Source organism: Nansenia antarctica (assembly GCF_963989245.1).
Source record: "Nansenia antarctica genome assembly, chromosome: 14".
Taxonomy (NCBI): Eukaryota; Metazoa; Chordata; class Actinopteri; order Argentiniformes; family Microstomatidae; genus Nansenia; species Nansenia antarctica.
Genome location: NC_137684.1, coordinates 20,784,373 through 20,808,786, shown reverse-complemented (window position 1 = coordinate 20,808,786; position 24,414 = coordinate 20,784,373). Strand labels below are relative to the sequence as shown.

The window sequence follows — 24,414 nt, the reverse complement described above, 5'->3', positions numbered from 1 at the left end:
TTAATGAAGTCAGTGCAAAGAGGATGGGTCCTTACAGCACCCTGGAGAGAAGGCCTCTGATGTGGTGCTTGTCTTTCTGTGTTAGTGTGTGTGTGTGTGTGTGTGTGTGTGTGTGTGTGTGTGTGTGTGTGTGTGTGTGTGTGTGTGTGTGTCTCGAGTGTGTGTGGGTGTGTGTGTGTGTGTGTGTGTGATCGAGTGTGTGTGTGTGTGTGTGTGTGTGTGCATGCGTGTGTGGACATGATTACTTACTCCAAACTCTTCACACTGGAGTCACACATGGCTAACAAGTCATGCCGAAGGCAGAAAGAGAGAGAAACAGAGAGAGATATTGTGAACGAATGGGGCAATAATAGAATGAGTCGAGAGAGACAGAGAGGGATAGATTTAGGAGAGGCGAGACGACGGCGGGGAGGACAAGAGGCACAGAGTGGCAATGAAGGAGTCGGAGAGAGGCGGCAGAGATGAAACATTACAATATGCATGAGGGAGAGAAATGCAGAGAGAGAGAAGGGGGACAGAGATATTAAGACAGAGAGACAGAGAGAGAAAGGGCAAGTTAAGGGAGGGTCTATATTTCTCCAGGCACTAGGCCTTCTGTGGCCTGTTTAACACTCTCCACCACCATCTGTCACATCCGATCTTCCAGTTAGGCAGAATAAGAATGGGACCAGCATTCATCTCACTGGGTCAGACGGGGCCTACTGTTCCAACACGGCTCTCCATACGGTTACTGCTCTTCTCCCTCCCTCTCTCTTCTCCCTCCCTCCCTCCCCCCCCCCCCCCCCCCCCTCCTCCTCTCTCTCTTTAGTTCCTAGGAACACTGTTTCTCACTTAACATGCCTCCCTTGCCCCATTTCTGGATGAGCATGTGTAATTCTTTCTCAAGCATTTAAGTGATTCAAAGTCTGTGGGATTCGGCATCAATGTTAAGCACTGAGTGTTGGAGCGTTGAGGTTCTTGCCTCTTAACATTCCTCTTTGTTGTCTTTTTCTGGTTTTATGGACTATCCGTTTCAGATAAAAAAGCGTTTTTGTAGCAGTTTAAGGCTGGCTCACTCCCTGCGAACGAAGTCTGAAGACGGTGAATGTTTCTTTGCAGGCTGGATATTGGGAGAATAGGATTCTTTTGTCCTGGGTTTCTATAGGCGGCTGACATGCGTGTCAATCTGACATTTTGGGGGAGTGAATCTTTGGCGCTGGCACTCTTGCCTATTTAGACAGACAACATAAGAGCAGGATATTACCGTCTAAAAGAGTGCACTTCCCTGGCATTGAGGTGTCAGCTGTGCTCTCGCAGAAAACTCAGAGAGAAAGATCACACACCCACACACATGCACGCACAGACACAACCACGCGCACGCAAGCACACATGCAGGCACACACACTCACTCACTCTCACTCTCTCTGTGTCTCTTTCTTCCTCCCTCTCTCCCTCTCTCATACACACACCTACACGTACACACACACACACACACACACACACACACACACACACACACACACATACACACACACCTAAACAACCGAACTGAGAGAATAATCAGCACTCAGGAACATTCTCCCTCATTGGTTATTCATCCTGGCAATGTGTCTATGTCTTATTTATAGATGCCTGTGTGTTTTAATGGATAATTGAGGCTAATTATCCGAGTGTGATGATGATGGTGTAAAAGGCAGATCGAATGAATCGAGGGCAAACCTCGTTTTGGATTTGGGCTCTGTGACCACTTAGTCAGCATTAAGCAATTGAAAGCAACGTTTTCATTTTCAATTTGCGATTTGCATTAACTTCTGACAGTCACATAATAAATGAGATATGCTGCGTATAGTTGGTTCGTCACCTGAGTGTCTGTGCCTGTGCCTGTGCCGGTGTCTGTGTCTGTGTCTGTGCCTGTGTCTGTGTTTGTGTCTGTGTCTGTGTCTGTGTCTGTGTCTGTGTCTGTGCCTGTGTCTGTGTCTGTGTCTGTGCCTGTGTCTGTGTCTGTGTCTGTGCCTGTGTCTGTGTTTGTGTCTGTGTCTGTGTCTGTGTCTGTGTCTGTGTCTGTGTCTGTGCCTGTGTCTGTGTATGTGTCTGTGCCTGTGCCTGTGTCTGTGTCTGTGTCTGTGCCTGTGTCTGTGTCTGTGTCTGTGTCTGTGCCTGTGTCTGTGTCTGTGCCTGTGCCTGTGCCTGTGTCTGTGTCTGTGTCTGTGTCTGTGTCTGTGTCTCTGTCTGTGCCTGTGTGTGTGTGTCTGTGTCTGTGTCTGTGTCTGTGTCTGTGTCTGTGCCTGTGTCTGTGTCTGTGTCTGTGTCTGTGTCTGTGCCTGTGTCTGTGCCTGTGCCTGTGCCTGTGTCTGTGTCTGTGTCTGTGTCTGTGTCTGTGCCTGTGTCTGTGTTTGTGTCTGTGTCTGTGTCGGTGCCGGTGTCTGTGCCTGTGTCTGTGTCTGTGTCTGTGTCTGTGTCTGTGTCTGTGTCTGTGCCTGTGCCTGTGTCTGTGTCTGTGTCTGTGTCTGTGTCTGTGCCTGTGTCTGTGTCTGTGTCTGTGTCTGTGTCGGTGCCGGTGTCTGTGTCTGTGTGTGTGCCTGTGCCTGTGTCTGTGTCTGTGTCTGTGTCTGTGTCTGTGCCTGTGCCTGTGCCTGTGTCTGTGTCTGTGTCTGTGTCTGTGCCTGTGCCTGTGCCTGTGTCTGTGTCTGTGTCTGTGTCTGTGTCTGTGTCTGTGTCTGTGTCAGGTCTTGAGTTATTTACCCTGCTTGTTTGTGCGTGTCTACAGATGATGCCACAGGTTACGGGCCGGTGTTCGAGGAGCAGCCGGTCGAAACCATCTACCGCGAGGAATCGCCTGAGGCCAAGATCACCATGAGCTGTCGAGCACGAGCTAACCCACCTGCCACATACAAGTAACATATGCTCTCCCCCTACGCACCCCCTCTAATACCCACCCGCTGTGTGTACTGTGTGTCTCTTGTCTCTCAGCTTCTCTCCTTCTCTACTCAGCATGCAGGGGGTTACCCTGAGGGACACTCTGTGTGTGTGTGTGTGTGTGTGTGTGTGTGTGTGTGTGTGTGTGTCTGTGTGTGTGTGTGTGTGTCTGTGTCTGTGTGTGTGTGTGTGTGTGTGTGTGTCTGTGTGTGTGTGACTGTGTGTTTCTTTGTGTGACTGTGTGTCTGTGTGTCTGTGTATCTCTTTCACCTCAACAGTATACAATTGAACACAGTTCACCCATTTTAACATTCGTCATGCCACATTACAATTACAATCATACTACAATCAGACTGTAAAGAATGGATTACAGTTGATACCATTGATCAGTTAAAACATAGTGGCTCTTGTCTTGCCACTCCCAGGTGGAGGTTGAACAACTGGGACATCGACCTGGACACGGATGACCAGTACACCTTGGCGGGAGGCAACCTGGTCATTAACTGGCCCATCAAGAAGAAGCATGTGGGGAAGTACTCCTGCATAGCCACCAACGACTACGGCACCATCATCAGCCAAGAGGCCGCCGTCCAGTTTGGATGTGAGTTCGTGACGTTAGAATTATAAGGTTCTATCTCCATTTTTGTCAAAATTGAGTTTTTTACATAATCTGATCCATTAGGTGTTTATTAATGCCTGTGTGGTGTTATTTTTAAAAATGTTGACATTGTTTAGTTAGTAATGAATAAAATACAAAGGTTCCATCTCACAAAACATAATGGAATGTAAAAACGTTGACGCTCAATATCTCTGAACTGCCCTAAACGGAGATAGAACCTTATCATTCTAAGCTCACGAGTTGTCGAGACTGTTTCACCTCACACATGATTGTAATTAGGACGTTTTTAGAACAGCGCCCCCCTGCACTTCCATGCAGATAAGGAGGAGACCTGCGACAGGGAGGGAGTCGGTGACACATGCTACATCCCAGCTGTAGACATGGAATTGGAATGGTCAATACTGCTCAATCAGAATCAGAGAGACTCAGAATCAGAATTGCTTTTATTACATACTTACTGTACAAGTACACAAGAGTAACATTGCAAATTACTAAGTAATTAAATGCAAATTATAATGCAAATTACAAGCAGCTATTGCAGGTCCTAGATTTTTTAAGTGTTTTGATTAAGGTTACGGAGTTTAAGGAAATTGGAGAGAAATTGTATTTAACAAGGTGTGGGTGAGCATGACGGTAGATTCTCTTAACTTGTCTGAACCTCACTCTCTATCCTTCCCTCCCTCTCTTTCTCTTTCCCTCTCCCTCTTTTCTCTGTCTCTGTCTCTATCTCACTCTCTCTCCCGCCCCCCCCCTCAGACCTGGATGTCTTTTCTTCTGAGGAGAGAGAGGCGGTACATGTGAAGGAAGGACAGGGGGCAGTGCTGCTCTGTGCCCCTCCCCCACACTACCCAGGTAAGCGCTATACTAGACTAATGTTACAGCATTGTGGCTCTATCCCGTTATCATAGTCATAGCTTAAGGTCACAAGTGTGAAAATCAATGAAATCCTGCCCCCTGCTGGTGCATGACTGTACTCCTCCATGTAATAATGCTCTGACTGACACATCATTTTACACAGGCTATTTTTCTTTGAGTTTGGTACCTCTAGTTTCAAAGTAAGGCTGTGTAAGACAGAATGTTGCCGTAATGCTGTGTAAAGCATCCAAATACTGGTTTGAGTCCTTTAATATTGTTGCCTCGCGCTCTTCATCAAAAGTGTATTGTGACTAATCCGTGCACCTGGGCCACCCTGGTGTGTTTTGTACTGTTTAATTTCCCTTTGATCCTCATCAAACAAACCATTGTATTTGTCAGTAGGAGCTCCAGAATTTCTGTACCGGCACACAATTGTATATTCATGTTTATGCAAAGCCATCAAACCAAACCAATCGGAAACCATGGTTACCTCTTTTTTTCTGCCGCAGTCACAGAATTATTTCAGTGAGCTTGTGCTTTCCCTGGTGTCAAGAGAGCTTTTCTCTCTTCGAGCTTGAACATACATTATTAGCTGTCATTTGAATGATTAGCTGTCGTTTGAAAGGTCAAACAATTTGCTGTTTATGTATTTCCCTCACATTTACTCGAAGAAGACCTGTCCAAGCCTAACTGTTCAGACCAGACAATCCTCTGGCTCAGCTCCAGGTTGGCATTCTGCCTCCTCTCAGTGGATTGACAGGTTGTGTGTCTGTCTTCTCTTCACAGACAAACTGTCATTCCGTTGGATGCTGAACGAGTTCCCCATCTTCATCCCGTTGGATAAGCGGCGCTTCGTCTCCCAGACGACGGGGAACCTCTACATCTCCAAGGTGGAGGCCTACGACAGCGGGAACTACTCCTGCTTTGTGTCCAGCCCTTCCATCGCGAAGAGCGTCTTCTCTGAGTTCATCCCCCTGGTCCCACTGGCTGAACGTGAGTGCTTCACTTCCTGTTTTGTTTCTGCTTCAGGTACTCTGACTATTTTATCACTCGATAGTATAGGCCAGATCCATACATACATATACATAGCCAAAAGAAGAAATAATGCTTTGAACACTTAGGTGTTATATTATTATTAGCGAGGATGTTGTTTCTAACGTTGAACTGAATTTCGCTGTGGAGGCCAGAGGTGGCAGATTTCCAGCAAACTTATGCCCAGCTCCTTTAAGAGAGCCTTTTGTTTTTGTCGTTTGTTTGTTTGTTTGTGAAAGGCTTTCTGAGGTAAAAAGAAGACTGCTGCCGCTGTTTCCCTAGGGCCTGCCCAGAGACAATCAATTATTCCATGTTTATTTTGTAGTTGTGTACTCTAAGTCCCCCTCCTTGGGTTGGCAACAGTACCTACTACACACACAGCCCTTGTGGAGGATAACACACACGAGTGCGGTTCTATTTGAAGAGACTGTTGGGTGTATCAGTAATTTAGCCGTGAACACTTCAGGGGCCTCATGCTCTTTCATGCATATGCTTTATTGTGACTACATTGCCAGGCTTGGGCAGAGTAGAGTGGTGCCCTTTGGCATATTTAGTGGTGTATGTATTCATGCTGCAGGTTCATTTCATTTCATTTGAAATTCATTTCAGCTGTGTGTGTGTGTGTGTGTGTGTGTGTGTGTGTGTGTGTGTGTTTGTGTCTGTGTGTGTGCGTGTGTGTGTGTGTGTGTGTGTGTGTGTGTGTGTGTGTGTGTGTGTGTGTGTGTGTGTGTGTGCGTGCGTGCGTGTGTGTGTGTGTGTGTGTGTGTGTGTGTGTGTGTGCGTGTGTGTGTGTGCACAGTATGTGTGTTTGAACTGTATGTGAGACCGAGAGAGAGAGATTCATCATATCTAACCTGCCCTACCTAGAACTTTTGTACTATGACTATGGGATGGTTATGTCAAATGACAATAGCCTATAGCCCTGTTGTCATGGTGAGGTTATTCAACGTTTCATTGTGGGAGGATGTCAGTGAAGGCCTAGGTGTAAAATACACGGCCTGCCACTGGTGTCGACCAATTGCCTCCAACTAAATGCATCATCTGTATCACAGATGATCACAGATCACATGTTATTTCCTGCTGCTGTTCCATCTTCTCCTCCAGGCCCTATGAGGAAGTACCCAGCTGACATCAAAGTCAAGTTCCAAGACACCTACGCCCTGATGGGACAGGATATCACCCTTGAGTGCTTTGCACTCGGAAAGTAAGTCTGGACATGGCCAATGCATTGCTAAATATAGATTTTAAAGTACAGTATGCACATTTCATGCATAAAACGATAAAGATAACCTATATCAGAGAATCGCTACTAAGTGGGCCTGTATTTTAGAGAAATATACAAAATATGTATTGTTATGCCGCTATAGCTATTCACATGAACAGGCTTTGACAAGATAACTAAGCTCCTCCTCCTCTCCTGTCTCTCTACAGCCCGATCCCTCAGATTCGCTGGAGGAAGCTGGACGGAGAGTTGCCAGACAATCACAAGGTCAGCATGGCGGGGGCCCATCTCAACTTGTACCATGTTCAGTATGAGGACGAGGGCATCTACGAGTGTGAAGCCCTCAACTCTAAAGGAAAGGACTGGCACAGGGCCCGCATTTCTGTGGAAGGTACTGCACTATTAATCACTATATTATATATAACTGCATTCTTACCATGTTATTAAGCAATGTTGGACTACAGTCCCACATTCTGCCTATTTTCCTATTTTGTAGCTCTTTGTCTTGTTGTGGATGGTTCAATCCAACATCCCTCCCTCAAACATGCTGTTTAGTAAACTCGTTCTCTCCATGTCCAGCCTTCCCAGAGTGGCAAGAGTCCATCAACAGCACAGAGCAGGACATCGGCGGTGAATACACCATGTCCTGTCTGACCAGCGGCAAGCCCAAGCCCCACGTCCGCTGGCTGAAGAACGGCTATGCGGTAAGAGAAACTTCTCATTATGCTCAGGTACACTGACCAAAAAAAAGAGGGTTCTTTGGCTTCTTTCTGTAGGAGAACCGCTTGAGGAACCAATTTTGGTTCCATGTCGAACCCCTTTCTACGGAGGGTTCTACATGACACCGAAAAGGGGTCCTTGAAAAGATTCTCCTACACAGGGACAAGCCAAAGAACCCTTGTTGGCTCTAATGAAAAAAAAACAATTTCTAATAGTACAGGTCCCTGGATAACACCCCCCACGTCTCTCCTTCTGCCAAGGCCAGCGTCAGGGTGGCACAATTGTGACAGCCCGCTGGCACAGGCGCTCCCAGTCTGCACACAGGCCACACTGTCAGGGAAAAGTACCTCTTGTTTCTGAGAATGTGCCAGCGTTTGGTTGCATAAGTGCCATAGTAACTGTCACCAACCACACGTACTGAAAACCCCAGAGAGAAGGCACTAGCAGCATGGAAATGCGTTGGGGGGGGCGGGGTGGGGGTGGGTTGATGTAGCATGCTGCTTGATACATCATAAGTTATTAATGAAGTACAGAACAGAGACAGATCTATTCAAATAAACTGTTGAGGGATGTCAATGCGGATATAAGAGAAACCTCAGCTGTCATTGAAATGTTCAGAATCTCCACATGTCTCCACCTCTTCATTTCTTTATAAGACCGCTGAGTCTATTTGTCTTGTTTATTTAGAGTAACAAATCACAGAGAATAATGTGTGTTATAAGTGTTATACCTCCCATATGAGTCTGGTGGTTTGAATCTCCTTCATCTCCGATTATATTCTAGAATGTATCTGCACAACTTGCACAGATTAAGCAATGGGTTTCCAACCGATCAGGTTCGCCAATATAGAAAACCCACATTTTATCATCCTATTTTTAATAACACATTTAAACTGTGGGATGACAGGGGGATAAGGGAAATTTAGAATCTTTTTCATAATGGAGATTTTTCAATCTTTCAATCAATAACAGATAATATGGCATTCCCCTACTCATTTATTTAGATTTGTACAACGATTTGTACAAAGTAGATTTTATATGGTACAACTTAAATAAGTCTTAAATCTCTGGTCGAGCCCATGCCTTCTACAATTGATGTATTACTTAATATGAACAACAAATAAGGTACAGTATTACTGAAATATTTTGCTGTGAACATGTATTACACATTTTCTGTTTATGTCTCCTTGGCACTAATAAGATCATGGAACAAGTATTATGTGAAAAGATATATCAACATGGCCTTAATAGCAGCAAGAAAATGTAGAGCAATAAACTGGAAAACAAACAACACTCCTACACTATCTTTTTGGTAAATAAAATAAAATGCATATTTATTTATTATATACCATTATTATAGGGAATAATTATTGTTTTTATTGGTATTTGTATTTTTTCTATTGATATACGCCTGAATCTGTTTGTCCCTGTGCTTATTTGTACCATTTGTATGTTTTTGTTTTGTTTTGTTTGTTTTTGTTTTTGTTTTGTTTTGGTCTAGTTGGTTGGTTTGGTTTTGGGCCAATTGCAACCAAACAGTCTGTCTTGCTGACTAGCTGAGTCCTTACATCTGGTCAGTTAATCCAGGGAGGCAGGAGATCATGGGTAGAACAGATGATGACCATCACCCGCAACCAAAAAGCCACCTAAATTTAGCTGAGGAACAGCTAGTCTGATATACTGTATATATGTTCAAGTGTAAGTTTGCTTTCAGAACAGATGCCTGGAGCTATATACAGTACAGTCGTTGATGAAGTTCATACTATCTCTGATAGTAAAAGAGTCCATGCTGTAATCATATCTCACTTATGAAATAATGTGACCATTGAATCCGAATACTACACGAGCAAAATGAGGAGCAACAATGCAATATTATTATATTCATATTGAAATTCAGAAGGATGTTATTGTAACACAGCGCTTCTTTTTCCACAGTATGACAAGAATGAGTTGAAGTTCAGCAGTCTGACATTTGACGACTCTGGGATGTACCAGTGCATAGCAGAAAACCGCCATGGTATCATCTACGCCAACGCAGAGCTGCGTGTGATTGGTGAGTCAAAGTGCTGAGTCCACATGTCTAGCTTTGGCCCACACATGAAAGTTCTCGAAAACTAGCTGACTAATTGCAACTGATTGAAACAAGAATTTGTCCGTTTTAATGAATAGTAACTTTGCAATATAGTATTTTAAGACCCCCTAAAATAGGAGGCCATGTTCTTTCAGCAGTGGCATGATCAAAATGATAAAAATGAATGCCCAATCAAAGTTTTAAGTATTGAAGCACAAAGAGTAATACTGTTATGATGAATAAACCATCCATCTTCGCCTTCACCAGCCTGCATCCCGACGTTTGAACATAACCCTGTGAAGAGGGTTCTGGGGGCGAAGAACAGCCGCGTGGTGATTGAGTGTCGACCGAAGGCAGCACCCAAGGCCTCCTTCGCTTGGAGCAAAGGCACTGAACTGCTCTTTAACTCCTCCAGGTCAGTCAGCACACAGTTGGGTCTGGGTTTATAACCCCTCTGACGGATCAGTTGTATTTGTGTTTTGAGGCCCCCAAAACATTGGGTTTGTAGTCCTGTTAGTAGTTAGACACTTTTAGGTCAGGTAGATGGTTGGGTGTGTTTCTTTCGGAGTTCCCCTTAAGTTAGCATTGTGTTTGACTACTACCGTCTCCTCTGTACTGATGTAACTAAGGCCTTGAGCAGGCAGGGTACTGGACCGTGCAGATCTTTTTTGGTTTGCCAGTGAGTGCTGTGCTGTGCTCTGCTCCCCGTCACAAGCTGACAGTAAGCCTACTCTAAAGCTCATCAGGCAGGACAGCCTCTCGCAGAGTAAGCCCCTGCCCTCTGCTCCTCAGTGACAAAACAACACTAATCTGTTCATGCAAAAGACCCCCGCTCACAACAGGGGAGGCGGCAGAGCAGAGGAGCAGCAGCGAGCTGCCCAAACCTCTAAAGCATCTGCCCCTTCAAACTCACTATGGTTAGCTGTTTGAGGGGAAAAACGACATGAGATGGGATGATTTCTGAAATGATAATCATACTGATCATACTGTTTTAGTAGAGTTTTGAATCAGAGTACTGAATGTTTACTATTTTTGTACTATTTCTTTTTTTATATCTGCTCCAAATTAAAAGGATGGTTCAACCTGTTTAGGTAAAATATCATCTACCCGGAATTGTCCTCATAGGCCAGTAGTTAAAGCTTCTCCGGTTGTCCGTTCTCCACTTTGCTACAGCAGCACCGGCTAGGCAGGATTCCAACACTGCAAAATGAAAAAAAAGTGATTTATATTATTCGCAACCGGTATTGGAAGGACCCTAAGAAGCTGCCTTAATCTGCTGGTCAATCATGTCACCATTCAGTTCAATGGGGGTTACTTGAACTCCCGATGGCTGATCTTTCCTCCATGGAGTGTCTTGCCTTCAAATGTAAACCTCCATACTCCATGACAGTGCTTCTCATATACCGCCCCCCCCAGCCCCCCTGAGATACATGACCTATTTACTTCACTCTGCACCATGTCAACCAACATTGTCATTATTGGTGATCTAAATATCCATGCTGACAACCCCTCCTGTCGTTTTGCAGCAGAGTTCCTGAGTCTGCTTGAGTGTCTTGGTCAGCAGCATCATGTTGAGGTTCCTTCCCTTGATCTGGTCATCACTGACTCAGACTCCATCCAGAGTCTAGAGGTCTATGATCTGGGTGTGTCCGACCACAAGGTGGTCTCAAGGGCCTTGACATTTCTGCTGCCCCCTACTAGCCCTAAGCGTGAAATGTCTTTCCGGAACTGGAAAAGCATTGACCCAGCCACCATGACAACAGATCTCCAACGCATTACCTGCCCAGCAGGTGGTGAGGATGTTCATGTTTGTAACTACTACTGTATGATTTCCCACCGTTTTTTGGCTATACCCTTTTGAGTTCCATGTAGAACCATTATGGGTCCTCTGATGTGGAACACGAAAGGGTTCCTTAAAGGGTTCTCCTACATGGTCAGCCAAAGAACCCTTTCAGGTTCTATACAACATGTATAACAAGTGAATGTAGCCAATTCAATTTAAATAATTCAGTCATACCGATTTGATCATTTTTTCTTTTTCTTTTTCTTGATCGTTTTTCCATAATGTTTGACATGAAGTCAAAGCCTTTGCTTATCCCTATTTTTATGTTGGAAGATGGTTGAGAAATGTGTTTCTAACTTAAGAATTTCACATTTTGGTCCTCATGTGTCCTTTTACACGGATCTTCCCATGACTCTCATACTTTCGTTACCTTCAGAATCTTCATCTGGGAAGACGGGAGTCTGGAGATCTTGAACGTGACCAGGTCAGACGAGGGGAAGTACACGTGCTTTGTGGAGAATGACAGGGGCAAGGCCAACAGCACGGGCTCCCTGTCCATCACAGGCAAGCTGTCATCATTACTCACTATTGTATACACACACACACACACACACACAAACACACACACACACACACACAAACACGCATGCACACACACACACACACACACACACACACACACACGCACGCACGCACGCACGCACGCACACACACACACACACACACACACACACACACACACACACACACACACACACACACACACACACACACACACACACAGAAATATGGCCTTCAGCAGTCACTTATGATTGAGTGATGGTTCTCTCAGTGGCCACCACAGGGCTCCTGCTGTTAGTCACTCACAATGCAAGGTCAGCAACAACAACAACAACAACAACAACAACAACAACAACAACAAAGTCAACAACAGCAAACTTATCACGAGAAAGTCATTGTCTTCATTTTCACCCTTTCTGAATGACAATTCGATTCTTTTGTAAGATATACAGTTATGAGGATGAGTCATTTATTAATTAAATCTTTAATGCTCTTGGAATGTCACAATGTTTGTCAATCGTTCTAGTTTGTCATCATACAAAACATGACATGGTCGTTTTTTGGGAGGATGCACTGAATGTATTGTAGCTCCTTTGCCATGTTCAATGCCTTATCCTTCACTGCCCTCTGCTGGTCAAATATCTAACTGCGACTCAACTCCACCCTTTTCACACCTGTACACACACGTCACACAGTGTCCTTTTGTTCGTTCCAAACTCTCTCACTCAAATGAACTGCATTATATTTTGCCCATACTCTACATGAGTGGAGAATTATATTTGACACACATTTGACACAAATTTCTCCCCTTTTCCATAACTCTCCTAGAGGCCACCAAGATCACCTTGGCTCCTTCCAACGCTGATGTGACCGTGGGGGAGAGTGTCCGCATGCAGTGTGCCGCGTCACATGACTCCTCCTTGGACATCAGTTTCGTGTGGGCCCTGGACAGCCGCACCATCGACTTTGACCGAGAGAGCGAGCACTACCAACGCAACCCGGTGAGAAAGGGTTTTAATGGCAAACTAACCAGGAATAACCAGGGACCTGAGTTTTTCCTGCTCATGTCATGTGTTCAGTAAAAACGACTTATTATGTGTAACCATCAGAAGAGTCCCTGAAATGAAAGCTTTTTAAAATTGTTTTTTATAACTCTGTATACCCACTTACCATCAGTTTCTATATGACCATAGACTGCTGCTGCTGGTACACAGTATATCAGTTTAACTGCCATTTCATCATCAACATCATTATGTTATATTAGCAATGACCTGACCCACTCTCTCTCAGTGTAACCCTAGCCTAGCTGTAAACAGTGGCTAACATTTCTCATATGCCAGTCCACAGGCTGGACTACCTTCATATAATAATTATTATTATTAATTTATATAATTTTTTTCTGAGTGGGGCAGTTCCACTCATATTTTTCATTTTATTTGACAGATACAGTGAAGATTTAGACAGGAAAGATGGGTGAGAGAGAGAGGAGGGATGACATAGCAGGATATGTCCCCGGTCAGATTCGAACCGGGGACCCTGCGGTTACATGGTCGATGCTTAACCCGCTACGCCACCTAAGCGCCCCATAATTATTATTATTAATGAACTCAGCACACGGTAAAAGTTATTTTCCCTCTCATAAAATGACAATATGGCCCAATTGATGTTATTATACTTTACGTTTATGTACTGAGGCACTGGTAGCAGCAAAGAGAGGCTCCTGCACACTGCCTCTGCTTGCAAGAGTAATAGGTTTTAATAGGTGAAACGTTTTAGTCAGAGGCCTTTGTCAGGGACAGTGTGCGGAAGCGTCTTTTCTCGACTCCCAGTCGAATTCATGTGGCACCAGAATAGCATGACTCACACTTCTTTAAAATTGTCAATGGGAAGATGTAACAGACCGAGATTTGACCTTGGTGTATTTCATGCTTGTGAGTGTGCCGTCGCACATAGCAAACAGTGTGCCAGATCTTCTGGGCAAGGTTTCTACTGTAAGCTCCGTGGCTAAAGCTCCCTGTAGTTTTTTCCTGATTGGATATTTAAGATTGACATCTCTGTACCCCTCTACACGTGCAGTGTTGGTTTATAAGCGCCCTATTTTTTTCTATGGAGGCATACTGTAACTGTAGTATGAACAAAAGGCCCCTCCGGTGTAGAAGTGAAGTACAGTGTAGTGTAGTGTAGTGTGAGGGAGGCAGTGAATACAGTAAACGCCTTCACTGACTCAATGAAGAGGTTGTGTGTGTTGTCTTGTGTCCTGTTGTCTTCTTCAGAAGGGAGACTCGAGTGGAGAGCTGCTGATTAAGAAAACTCAGCTGAATCACGCCGGACGCTACACCTGCACCGCCCAGACCCCCGTGGACAACGTCTCCGCGTCAGCCGACCTAGTAGTCAGAGGTGAGACACACACACACACACACACACGCACACGCACACACGCGCACGCACACACACACACACACACACTCACTTGGTAAGAGAGGGAGCTGCGAGGTAGACAGAAAGTGGGAGATGATTGATAGTTTTTCTCACCTTCTCCTAGTCAACCCTATAGTTTGTCTCTATTAATGTCTCCATGTTAGTTCAGTGAATAGAATGACTAATTCACTACCTATGTCTATGACGTAATGAGACTTGCCCTTGAAAAACAACGAAAAATTACAACCGAAAAAAGAACAGCCTGAAAGTTCTCTAGCCTGAATAGAGCTACTATAAATAAAACTGTTAACATGAGAGCTGTGGAGGGCTTTCGCCAGATTTTTCTTTTCTTTTTTTTACATTTTCCTTCAGTGGCTGGCCATGAATATACAGCACAAAGAGTGTGTGTGTGTGTGTGTGTGTGTGTGTGTGTGTGTGTGTGTGTGTGTGTGTGTGTGTGTGTGTGTGCGTGAATCAGAGTTACCAGACTGTGGCCCTTTTCGCTAGCTAATCTGTCAACCACTGTAGGAGGAAACGTCTTAAGTCTGGAGCCAAGCTAGCCACAGGAGATGGCACAGAGGAAGCACATGTCACGCAGCGTCAAACTAAGGCATATTTCAACACAGAACACTAGCTACCTGTATCTACTGCTAGCGTCGCCAGGGAAGGAGAAACATAGGTTTTCTCTGAAGCCTGCTGGGGAACGGTCTGGTGTTACAATAACAGACAAGAAAGTAAATTCTTGGTCATGGTTTAGAGGGGTAGTAGACTGAGTGTTTATCATACACTGACATGTCGTTGTTTATACTCATATGGAAATCTTTCTGATTTAGTTAAAAACATAGTCCAAGGCTGGGACACCCAAGGGATTTGATTGCAACCCCTGTAGTTATGGTCCTCATTTCTGAGCTGTCAATCGTATCAACGACTTCTGCAACCTGCATCTCTCTATTACTGAAACTATGCAAGTAACTAAGGAAATGGAAAAACTGTGCCCGGCTACATCCAGGGAAAGTTATTGTTGGCGACAGACAACATGGACGTTTACTTGAGTAATACCAGATTTTTCTCAATAACACGATGACACGGTTCTCTGACTTTGACATGCCAGTTGTGAATATGTGAATATCATGCCAGTTGTGAATATGAAACAGGACCAGGTGTGTTGCAGTGCCATTGGTCAGATTCTTCAGTGTCAGGCAATCTGTAAAGCAAACACCATCACATTCAGTTCAGAAATGTACATATTTTGCAATTCCATGACGAGTCAAAAAGAATAATGCTATGAGACCAGATTAGTTCTTGACGTGTGAACTTGAACTTTAGAGTACGATGACAAAATGTATAATGATCCATTGATATCTTCACCCAACTGTCTGTTGGTATGTGATGACTAAGGAAGCTGGGGCTACCTTATGACCTCATTAGAGTTACTGTTAATCAGGCATTTAGCGCTGTCACAAGACACCGCTTGTTTTTCGACATCCTCGGTGGCAAACATTCTCACTCTCCACTTCTTGATCAGTTAAAAAGCTTGCATTCAAGTCCTCCTCAAGGCCCTAAGCACAAACGCAATGTTTAGTGGACAAAAGGGCTGTTGAGAACTGGCTAAGAGCAGACACCAGTAATCCGGTTTGCGGTGATCCTCGTCGTGCCCTGGGTGTGCTTTTAAAGCAGGTGCTGATAGATGGCCAGGTGAATGAGCCAAGGGGCTGAGTATGACGTTTCCCTGAGTGAAATGAAAACAGAGACCCCACAGGCGCCCCTAATGGCCTGCAAACTGCCAACTGTCACAGGAGCAGAGAGAGAGATGAAAGACATGCGTTTATCAAAGCTGATGAGGGAGCTGATATCAGCTGGGTGAAATACTAGTACGGGAACACATCTGTATATCCTCATTACCACTGCTCTTTGGTAAGGAGAAGAGCTGTTATATGTGCTGTTAGCAGAGTACTGTTGTAATAGGCTATTGCAGTAGACTATCGTGCTATTGTTGAGATTACACTGGCCGTTTTCAATTGCGTAAAAATCTAAATGTATTTGGATTGGATTTGTATGTGTTGTAGAACTATCATAATTATTTTCTTCTGCTTGCCATTCAGAAAATCTATCCTGGACCTGAAGCTTACTGTATCTCTCTACACAGACCCTTCACAGTATCATGACAGAAAGGGATTAAAACCCTGCTCTAGCTATTCTCACCCATGCATTAGAAGCAATACAACCAGGAAGCGTCGGCACAACAATACAACAACCCTGAAACGTTGTATAAAAAGATGTCTTAATAATACAGTATGTTGAAGTGCAACGACTCAGAGTGGGAGAGCGGAGGGAAAGCTTGTAAGGGTCGCCCGAGTCTGACTGCTTAATCGTCTTAGTTCTTCGGCTGGGTTCCGCGACAGACATGAAAGAGTAAATCCTGCTTGATTTCTGGGGCTGTCTGAGGCTTTTCGGGCCGGAGAGCTAACCTAAACAGTCTGGGATTTCTATTAGACCGTCGTTCTACTCCTCTAGAGGAAGCAGGGAGGGCAGAGCCACCGAGAAAAAACATGGATTAAAAAAACTCTCTCCCGAGGCTCATTTAATGTACGTCAATGGCCCTCATAAACCCTAATGTCTTAATCATTCTGCCTGGAGTAAGGGAACTTCAGTGGAAATGCACAGTTCTTATTTGCTGTTTGATGATGTGTTTTATGATATGTTGTTTGATATGCATCAAACCGCTGTCAGCGTTCAGAGCGGGGGGTTGAGGTAGAAAGTAGGAAGAGTACACGGAATCAAGCAGTAGGCGTAACCGTTTTATAATATAATGATGTCCTCCTCACTCACTGCATGTTTTTTGTTGACCACCAATGTTTCGTTCTGCTCCTTCCTCCCCACCCACACCCCCTATTCCTCCCCCTCCTCCCCCCTCTTGCTCCTTCAGGTCCCCCCGGCCCCCCAGGTGGGGTGCGTGTGGAGGAGGTCAAGGCCAAGAGTGTGAGGCTGGTCTGGAGCAGAGGCTCAGACAACCACAGCCCCATTTCTAAATACACCATCCAGTGCAGAGACTCCTTCTCCCAGGACGACTGGAGGGACGCTACCACATGTGAGTCCACACAGACTGCTCAAATAAACAGACTGCGCAGTACCATATGCTACGCTGGCAATCATAGGTGCCACTATGACTGTCTCAGAACAAGAAAGGGTGGATTCATTAAAGCATCGGAGAGAGACAGCCGACTCACTGAGAGCTCCTCAGATGTGTCTCTTTAAGTACATTTTGTGATCTTTGTACCTTGCTCTTAGGCAGCACACGTAGGGTATGTTCTAATTAGTGGGCTTGCTTCAGAAGCAAGTTCAAAGATTGTTCTTCCTCATACTTCTTCTTTTTCTGCCAAATTTTTTTCCACTGCTACTCCTCCAACAACTTGTTAAGCTATTCACACCAATCAACCAACTTTAAAACGTGCAGAGACGTCGAGCTTGCGTTGCTTGTATTAAACTTTCGGAAACTCATTATACTTTTGAAAATATTCAATCTTTAAATGCCCAGACATTTAATTGCCCAGAAAAAAAGTTTTTATACAATTTGAGCTGTACTTGAATTTGCCTGAAATCCTATGTTCATTTGCTCTGAATGGGAATCTGGAATTTCAAAATATATCACCTTTTTTATCTTTTAAGCTTGACACCTCAATCCTACTTTGAAGTGTGTCCAATTCAAAACAGTCCAATTCAACTTTAAACGTTATCCACTGCCATAATTAGACTTTTAGCAAGCCCACAAAGTTATTCTGGAACTTATTAAGTACATACGGAATTCTCGTAGTTGATAGAGATGTTTGGATGTGTCCACATAGTATTAGCCATAGTATTCATGGCTAATTCTGCCATTGGAACAACATTATATTATGTTTTCTTTCTTTGAAATTGTAGATAAGACTAGATGATCACATCTCCAATACATGTCTCTCTCTCTCTCTCTCTCTCTCTCTCTCTCTCTCTCTCTCTCTCTCTCTCTCTCTCTCTTTCGTAGCCCCTGCAGATGTGGAGGGCAACGCAGAGACGGCCACCGTGGTGGATCTATTCCCCTGGACAGAGTACGAGTTCAGTGTCATTGCTACGAACACCCTGGGGACAGGCGCCCCCAGTAGCCCCTCCCCCAAAGTCACCACACTGGATGCAAGTAAGCATGGAGCCTATCTGGGATGGAGAGGCCTCCGTAGTGGGACTCGTCTCTCTGTTCTCACTCATATTTATTACGTCTCTTCAGTAGTACTGTTCTATAAATAACTGATATGTGTGAGTCAGACAATTTATAAATCAGTCAGCAGAGATTCTGCGATACACTATTACCTACAGCAGTGGCGTGGTTGGTTCACAACTCACATACAGTATGCACAACTTGGACCTCAAGTCCATGCTTTGAACAAACCTACCGTATGCAAGATTGAAATTGAATTGAAATCACAGACCCTAACCTCTTCTTAAAACAATACTTTATGCCAGAGCATATTTGTTCGACAGTTGAGATGATCCGATTATAAGAATAGCAAGTGAAAGAGTGTTCCCCATCCTGGCATGAACAGGAAGTTGTTACCCTTGGCATTCCTAATGGACATTGATATTGTATTTGCAGAGGCAATGCTGTTTCAGTAGTTGTGCCAGGGCCAGGGTATGGTATATGTGGTTTGGCATTGTTTGTGTGGACACACAGCATGTGAACTCAGAGGTCAGCGTTTTCTGTCTCGTTGTAGTTCCTGTGGTGGCGCCCTCGGACATCGGTGGGGGCGGAGGAACCAGCAGGGAGCTGACCATCACGTGGACGGTAGGTCTGACCCGTCTTTTTATTTTTGTCCCTGGGTGAACTGGGCACAAACTCAGCTGTTCTTCAATCCGACTACAGGCACAAGGGAGATTTAGCGATTTAGCACATAATGAAATGCTGCTCTTGATTTAAATTCAAAAACCATAAAAACACATGCAAAAGGGTTTACGTTTCCCTACCAATGTGCTTCAGTCCTCCTTGTAAGACAATGCAGTGCAGTAGTCAGGTATGTTCCTAAAAAATTACATCAATAACACTTGATGTATAAAGTCTGTCAATTAGAAGTGTTTTTGTCTATGTACTGTAGTTAATCTATTCGATTAAGACCAACAACACAATCACCGGTGTAACACTCTGATAGGTTTTAAACATTAGCCTAGCCTCCATTTATACGCTGCCACTATGACAAATACTCAAAGCACTCATTGGCAAATTGCCTTTGTTTGGTGGAAGCTTGGCTACATCAATCCCAGAGCAGCTGGTGGGTGAGGCTAGTGTTTAGAGGTTAGCAGTGCCTGACGCACTTGTCTCTGGCCTGGACATATGGCATCAGTCGGCCACAGCCAAAGTAGGACATAATAAGACATTGGGAAACTGCAATAATAACTGTCCAATAATAAGGTGTCATAATAACTATAACTGTCTGGGTCCCAGTTGTCATGGTAAGTTGTCATGGTAACTAACTATACAATAAATTACTTTATTTGTTTATTATTACTTACTTTACTTATTTGACTTCACTCTATTATTGCGATTTTGTATATTGATGCTGCGATGCCAATGCAGAGGAACCTAAGCCAAAGAACTTGTGTACTTGTACATTGGGCTGTAATAAAAGCAATTCTGATTCAAATAGGACCTAACTTGCTAAAAAAAAACTGCCCAAATTCTGAGCCTTTCTGTTCAATGGATTGGTCAACTGTGTTTGTGGTCGCCTCCAGCCCGTGCAGCCGCAGTACTATTACGGGCAGAACTTTGGCTACATCATCGCCTTCAAGCCCCATGATGACTTTGAGTGGAGGAAGGTGACGGTGTCTGACCCGGAGGCCAGGCGCTACATCCACAAGGACTCCTCCATCCCCCCCTCCACGGAGTTCCAGGTCAAGATCAAGGCCTTCAACAATAGAGGAGAGGGACCCTACAGCCTCATGGCTGTCATCTACTCAGCACAGGATGGTAAGCAAGCAGCCTGAGCCCACACTCCTGGTGGAAGTAGCCCTCGTAGACAGATCTAGAATCAGCTTACCCTCCACCAAGCCCTTATCTTAATCCTTTAATCGAAGAAAAAGCGTAACGATTACCTCACATCAGTATTCTGGAGCCACTTAGTCCCACCGCATGAATAGTACAACAACTATTTTAGGACGCCACACCCTAACTCAGCTATTTCCATCTGTCAGTGTCGGTGTCAATGACTTATCATCAACACAGCCCTCTTACAGAACTGGGATACACTTTAATACTTAATACTCCCATTTATGAATGTGAGGAATTTTAATACCCCTTGAATATGAACCCGTCCTCCCCTCCCTTCCTCTCCTCTCCATTCCCAGCCTTCAGCACTGGGATTATCGTGATCCATGTAGCATGAACCAGAAAGCTGATAATTCGCCTAAGGATGCAAAGCATTTAGCCCACTTATTAACTTCCACTGACAGACAATCAAGATAACCACGGGGCAACCAGACTCTCTGAGGTTACGGAGATGCTCGGTTGCCTTGGTAACGTTCTTTGGGAGCGCTCTTTGGGGGCTGGGTTTTTGTGTGTGTGTGTGCGTGTGGTGTTTGAGCAGAGTCACGTTAATCTTCGTGTGATGGCTTAATGGTGGCGTGCCATCATTACACCCCTGGTGTGTGTGCCACAGCTACTCGTGAAAAGTGTTTGTTAGAAAGAGGAAACATTTTGGCACAGAATTGTCACTTATTCCCTGCCTTGATTAATGCATCTTACAGTAACTGATAACTAAACTAACTGCTTTAACCACAGATGCATTAGTAGGGTCAAAGTGTTCACATATGAAGTCATGAACAGGAGTAAGGTGCAATATAGTATATTCATATAGTAACTTTCCTTTAAAAAACTATTTTGACCTCAGATCAATTGTAGTTATCTGCAATCATGTGACACATTCTAATGCTTTGGTCCTCACGTCGGGATCCGATGTAATGATCTGACTTTTCTTTCGAAAAATGTGAATACATTTCCGCGTTGTTGAAAATCAATGACACATCGCTAGTCAACTAACACAGCTTGTTTTGTGAGCCTGCTAACAATGTAAAGTAGTGTTATAGTTAACTAGGTAGCAGTGGGGATTACTCACCGAATCCATTGCCTTGCAGTATTTTGGCTTGACTAGCGAGTTTGTGTTGTGATTCTCAACAACGTTGAAACGTCGTTTCCTCTCTGTCTTTCTCACCAGTGCCCTCTGAAGCCCCTAGTAGTGTAGAGGCCAGGGCCCTGTCTGCCACTGAAGCCATCGTGTGGTGGCTCCCTGTTCTCCAGCATACTGTGGAAGGTTACCAGGTCAGTACTGTACTATACTGTATGTCTATGACGGAGGGGTAACATGATTTTACAAAGGATAGGTACTCAAGGATAGGACTGCAACACATGCCCTTACCTACAATCATTTACTTATGTCATTTCAAACGTAACATTTTGGGCACTTTCAGAGATTGAGGTGTCAATGTTGCCTCCTCCTCTGCAGGTGAAGTACTGGAGGAAGTCGGAGGACAGCGAGGCGTCTGCCCATAGGGTGGTGGTGTCCAGTAGGGAGAACCAAACCAGACTGGAGGGCATGAAGCCTTACTCTCACTACCTCATCGAGGTCCGGGCCTACAATGCTGCCGGATATGGCCCCCCCTGTCAACATTTCCAGATCTACACCAAGAAAGCCCGTACGTTCGTCACCCTCGGTTTAATGGTCTCCGGTGTATCTTGCACTTTGATTTACTCTGACTTACTCTGAAGCGTAGAGAAACCATGTGACACTGGTTGTGGGAATCTCATGATCTTTGGTTCTCTCCTGTTTTTGTTTTCATCAGCTCCAAGCAGGCCCCCCAAAATAATCAGTCAAAAGTTGAAAGGTACATCAGTGAATATTGCCTGGGAACATGTCGAACCCTTGGCCAATGAGTCAACGATAGATGGTTACAAGGTGGGTACAGTCTTACAGGCTTCTAAAACCTTGTAGTACTAGCTCCTTAACAGGCTGACATGTCTAGCATAACTACCTCTATAAAGCTCTAATGTCATGTTGTATGTATGTGTGTGTGTGTGTGTGTGTGTGTGTGTGTGTGTGTGTGTGAGTGTGTATGTGTGTGTGTGTGTGTGTGTGTGTGTGTGTAGGTCCTGTACAGACAGGCAGGCCACTCCACAGGGATTTTGTACACAACTGGTAGGCGGTCTATAGACCTCCCGATGCCCAAGGACGGGGAGTATGTTGTGGAGGTCCGCGCACACAGCGAGGGAGGGGACGGGGCGGTGGCACAAGTACGGATCTCAGGTAGGTGACACATCCACCAAGCTGCACTGATTGGCCTATTTCATTATGTATAGTATTCTGTATGCATACTGTAGTCTATTCCACTGTGTGTTTCTGTTTCTGTGTGACTGATTCTCAACAAGCCACAGATTGGATCTGTGTAGAGGCAGTTTTTTCGGCACATTCAATTTAGAGACCGACGACATGTAAATCAGTGGCTGATGCTAAATGATTTTTTTTTACGGAGAGAAAAAAAATCGAGACAATATTCTCCTCAAGTCCATGCACCCTACATTCACGTCGACTTGTTTTTATGTCAATGCCCCACTAATAGAAACCCCATTTCGGGGGAGCCAGTCACCATTCAAAAACGCACGGGCACTGGGGGTGACATTGTGTATTGCTTATTCCCAGTCTGTCATCTCAGTTTCAAAGATGGCAGTAGTAGAGTCATTTGTCACTGTCAGGGGGCCCCTGGGCCAGGGGGCTGTAACTGACGTTTTTATATCTTATATATTAGAGGAATAAGATGGAGGGGGAGTCTATCAGTCCATGACTAAAGCCTTATGATGGCCCACTGGCTTCATCCCTCTGACCGAGCGGCGGTTGAGGCTGGCTGGGTAGAGGGGCTCTAAGTCTCTGTAATTGATCTTGATGAGAGGAGGAAGCCCCCCTGGTATCTGTTATCGTTGCACCCAGGCCCACACCTGACAGCTTGATTTCATGGACCCTGGGAATCTGAACTGCGGGGGGATTTAAAACGCCGGGCTTTGCTTTGACAAACGGGAGGCATTTAAGGTGATCGCCACACGGTTACAGCCCCTGGATGGGATGGGATATCTCTCTCCCACCACCCAATATGGGATTCACTTCTAAAGCATTTAGTGTGCTTCACTCAAACTGTATTATTTGGGGGTTTCGCTTAATCTATCGCACCACCTCCTTCAAACAGCAACCGTTGTGTGTTATATCGACAGAATGGTTCATTGTTCATTGTACAGTTGTCTTTGTTATCTATATACTATCAGTACTCCCTTCATCATGGTGCAGAAAGTCCATTATAACATCACATAAAATTGCCTTATTTTGTGTCTGCCCCAGGTGGAGCCATCATGGCCGTCCAGTCGCTCAGCCTGGCCACCCTGCTCCTGGTGGTGTTCTCCTGCCTGGGCCTCTGAATGTAGCAGAGTCTTTATCCGTCTTCACCCCCAGTGAAGGAGACTCTGTAAGGTCGAAGCCTATAAAGACTCTTTCCACAGTCTTTGGTTTCACCCCACGGGCCAAAGGCCATATTCCCCTTCTATGGAATATGTTTGTGGTCAAAAAGACACAGTACAGAATTTGGAAAAGGACAAAGACCATCCAGGATATCCCTTATTTAATACATACTACGATAATATCTTCGGAGGAGCGTCGAAAGGAGTTCTTTTAACTTTTTCAATATGCCTTATAATATAAACGGTTACACTTATCTTTCACAATTCAGTGACTTGTTCTAAATGGGAGAGGTATGAGTGTGTAAAAACACACGTTGGTAGGTAACTGTTTCATCATTGTGATGCAGGCCTTCCTTGTCCGTGAAGGTATATATACTGTCGCTTCAAAGTGTGTTTCATTTGATGTGCAGTATGACGTAACAGATAACCTACTCGACAACAATGCATTCCATAGTATAAGCTAAACAGGTGAACAGTTGTGAAGGATATGTGTAAGAGTTTATGACATTGTCTGTGTTTTTTCTTTCTTTGCATTTCAGTGGCTTTCCTTCTTTTTTATCCGTTTAAAAATGAAGCACACCCCACCCTTGCAGAGATACAGTCAAATCAAATCTCTACACGACATTCATCTCATCTCTATTATTGAACATCATAGCCAAAATAGCAATTTATGTCATGCTAATATAATATATGCAATAATTTGTATGGTTTTGCTATTGAATACAGGT

General features: G+C 44.6%; 1 protein-coding gene across 1 annotated transcript in view; it reads left to right on the top strand.

Moving 5' to 3' along the window:
* The window catches only part of LOC308169951 (contactin-1a-like), a gene marked incomplete at both ends in the record, with an annotated part of 30,292 nt that extends 6,645 nt beyond the window's left edge, over window positions 1-23,647 (top strand). Inside the window, 21 exons of the mRNA XM_080544684.1 lie at window positions 2,747-2,873; window positions 3,321-3,496; window positions 4,271-4,366; window positions 5,156-5,362; window positions 6,506-6,605; window positions 6,833-7,014; window positions 7,203-7,327; window positions 9,278-9,395; window positions 9,681-9,828; window positions 11,633-11,760; window positions 12,586-12,758; window positions 14,031-14,154; window positions 17,102-17,263; window positions 18,194-18,343; window positions 18,915-18,985; window positions 19,927-20,161; window positions 21,405-21,508; window positions 21,693-21,882; window positions 22,030-22,142; window positions 22,334-22,490; window positions 23,571-23,647. Coding sequence (XP_080400810.1) covers window positions 2,747-2,873; window positions 3,321-3,496; window positions 4,271-4,366; window positions 5,156-5,362; window positions 6,506-6,605; window positions 6,833-7,014; window positions 7,203-7,327; window positions 9,278-9,395; window positions 9,681-9,828; window positions 11,633-11,760; window positions 12,586-12,758; window positions 14,031-14,154; window positions 17,102-17,263; window positions 18,194-18,343; window positions 18,915-18,985; window positions 19,927-20,161; window positions 21,405-21,508; window positions 21,693-21,882; window positions 22,030-22,142; window positions 22,334-22,490; window positions 23,571-23,647 — 2,963 coding nt within the window. The remainder of the gene's footprint in view (window positions 1-2,746; window positions 2,874-3,320; window positions 3,497-4,270; window positions 4,367-5,155; window positions 5,363-6,505; window positions 6,606-6,832; window positions 7,015-7,202; window positions 7,328-9,277; window positions 9,396-9,680; window positions 9,829-11,632; window positions 11,761-12,585; window positions 12,759-14,030; window positions 14,155-17,101; window positions 17,264-18,193; window positions 18,344-18,914; window positions 18,986-19,926; window positions 20,162-21,404; window positions 21,509-21,692; window positions 21,883-22,029; window positions 22,143-22,333; window positions 22,491-23,570) is intronic.
* Between the last annotated feature and the right edge of the window lie 767 nt (window positions 23,648-24,414).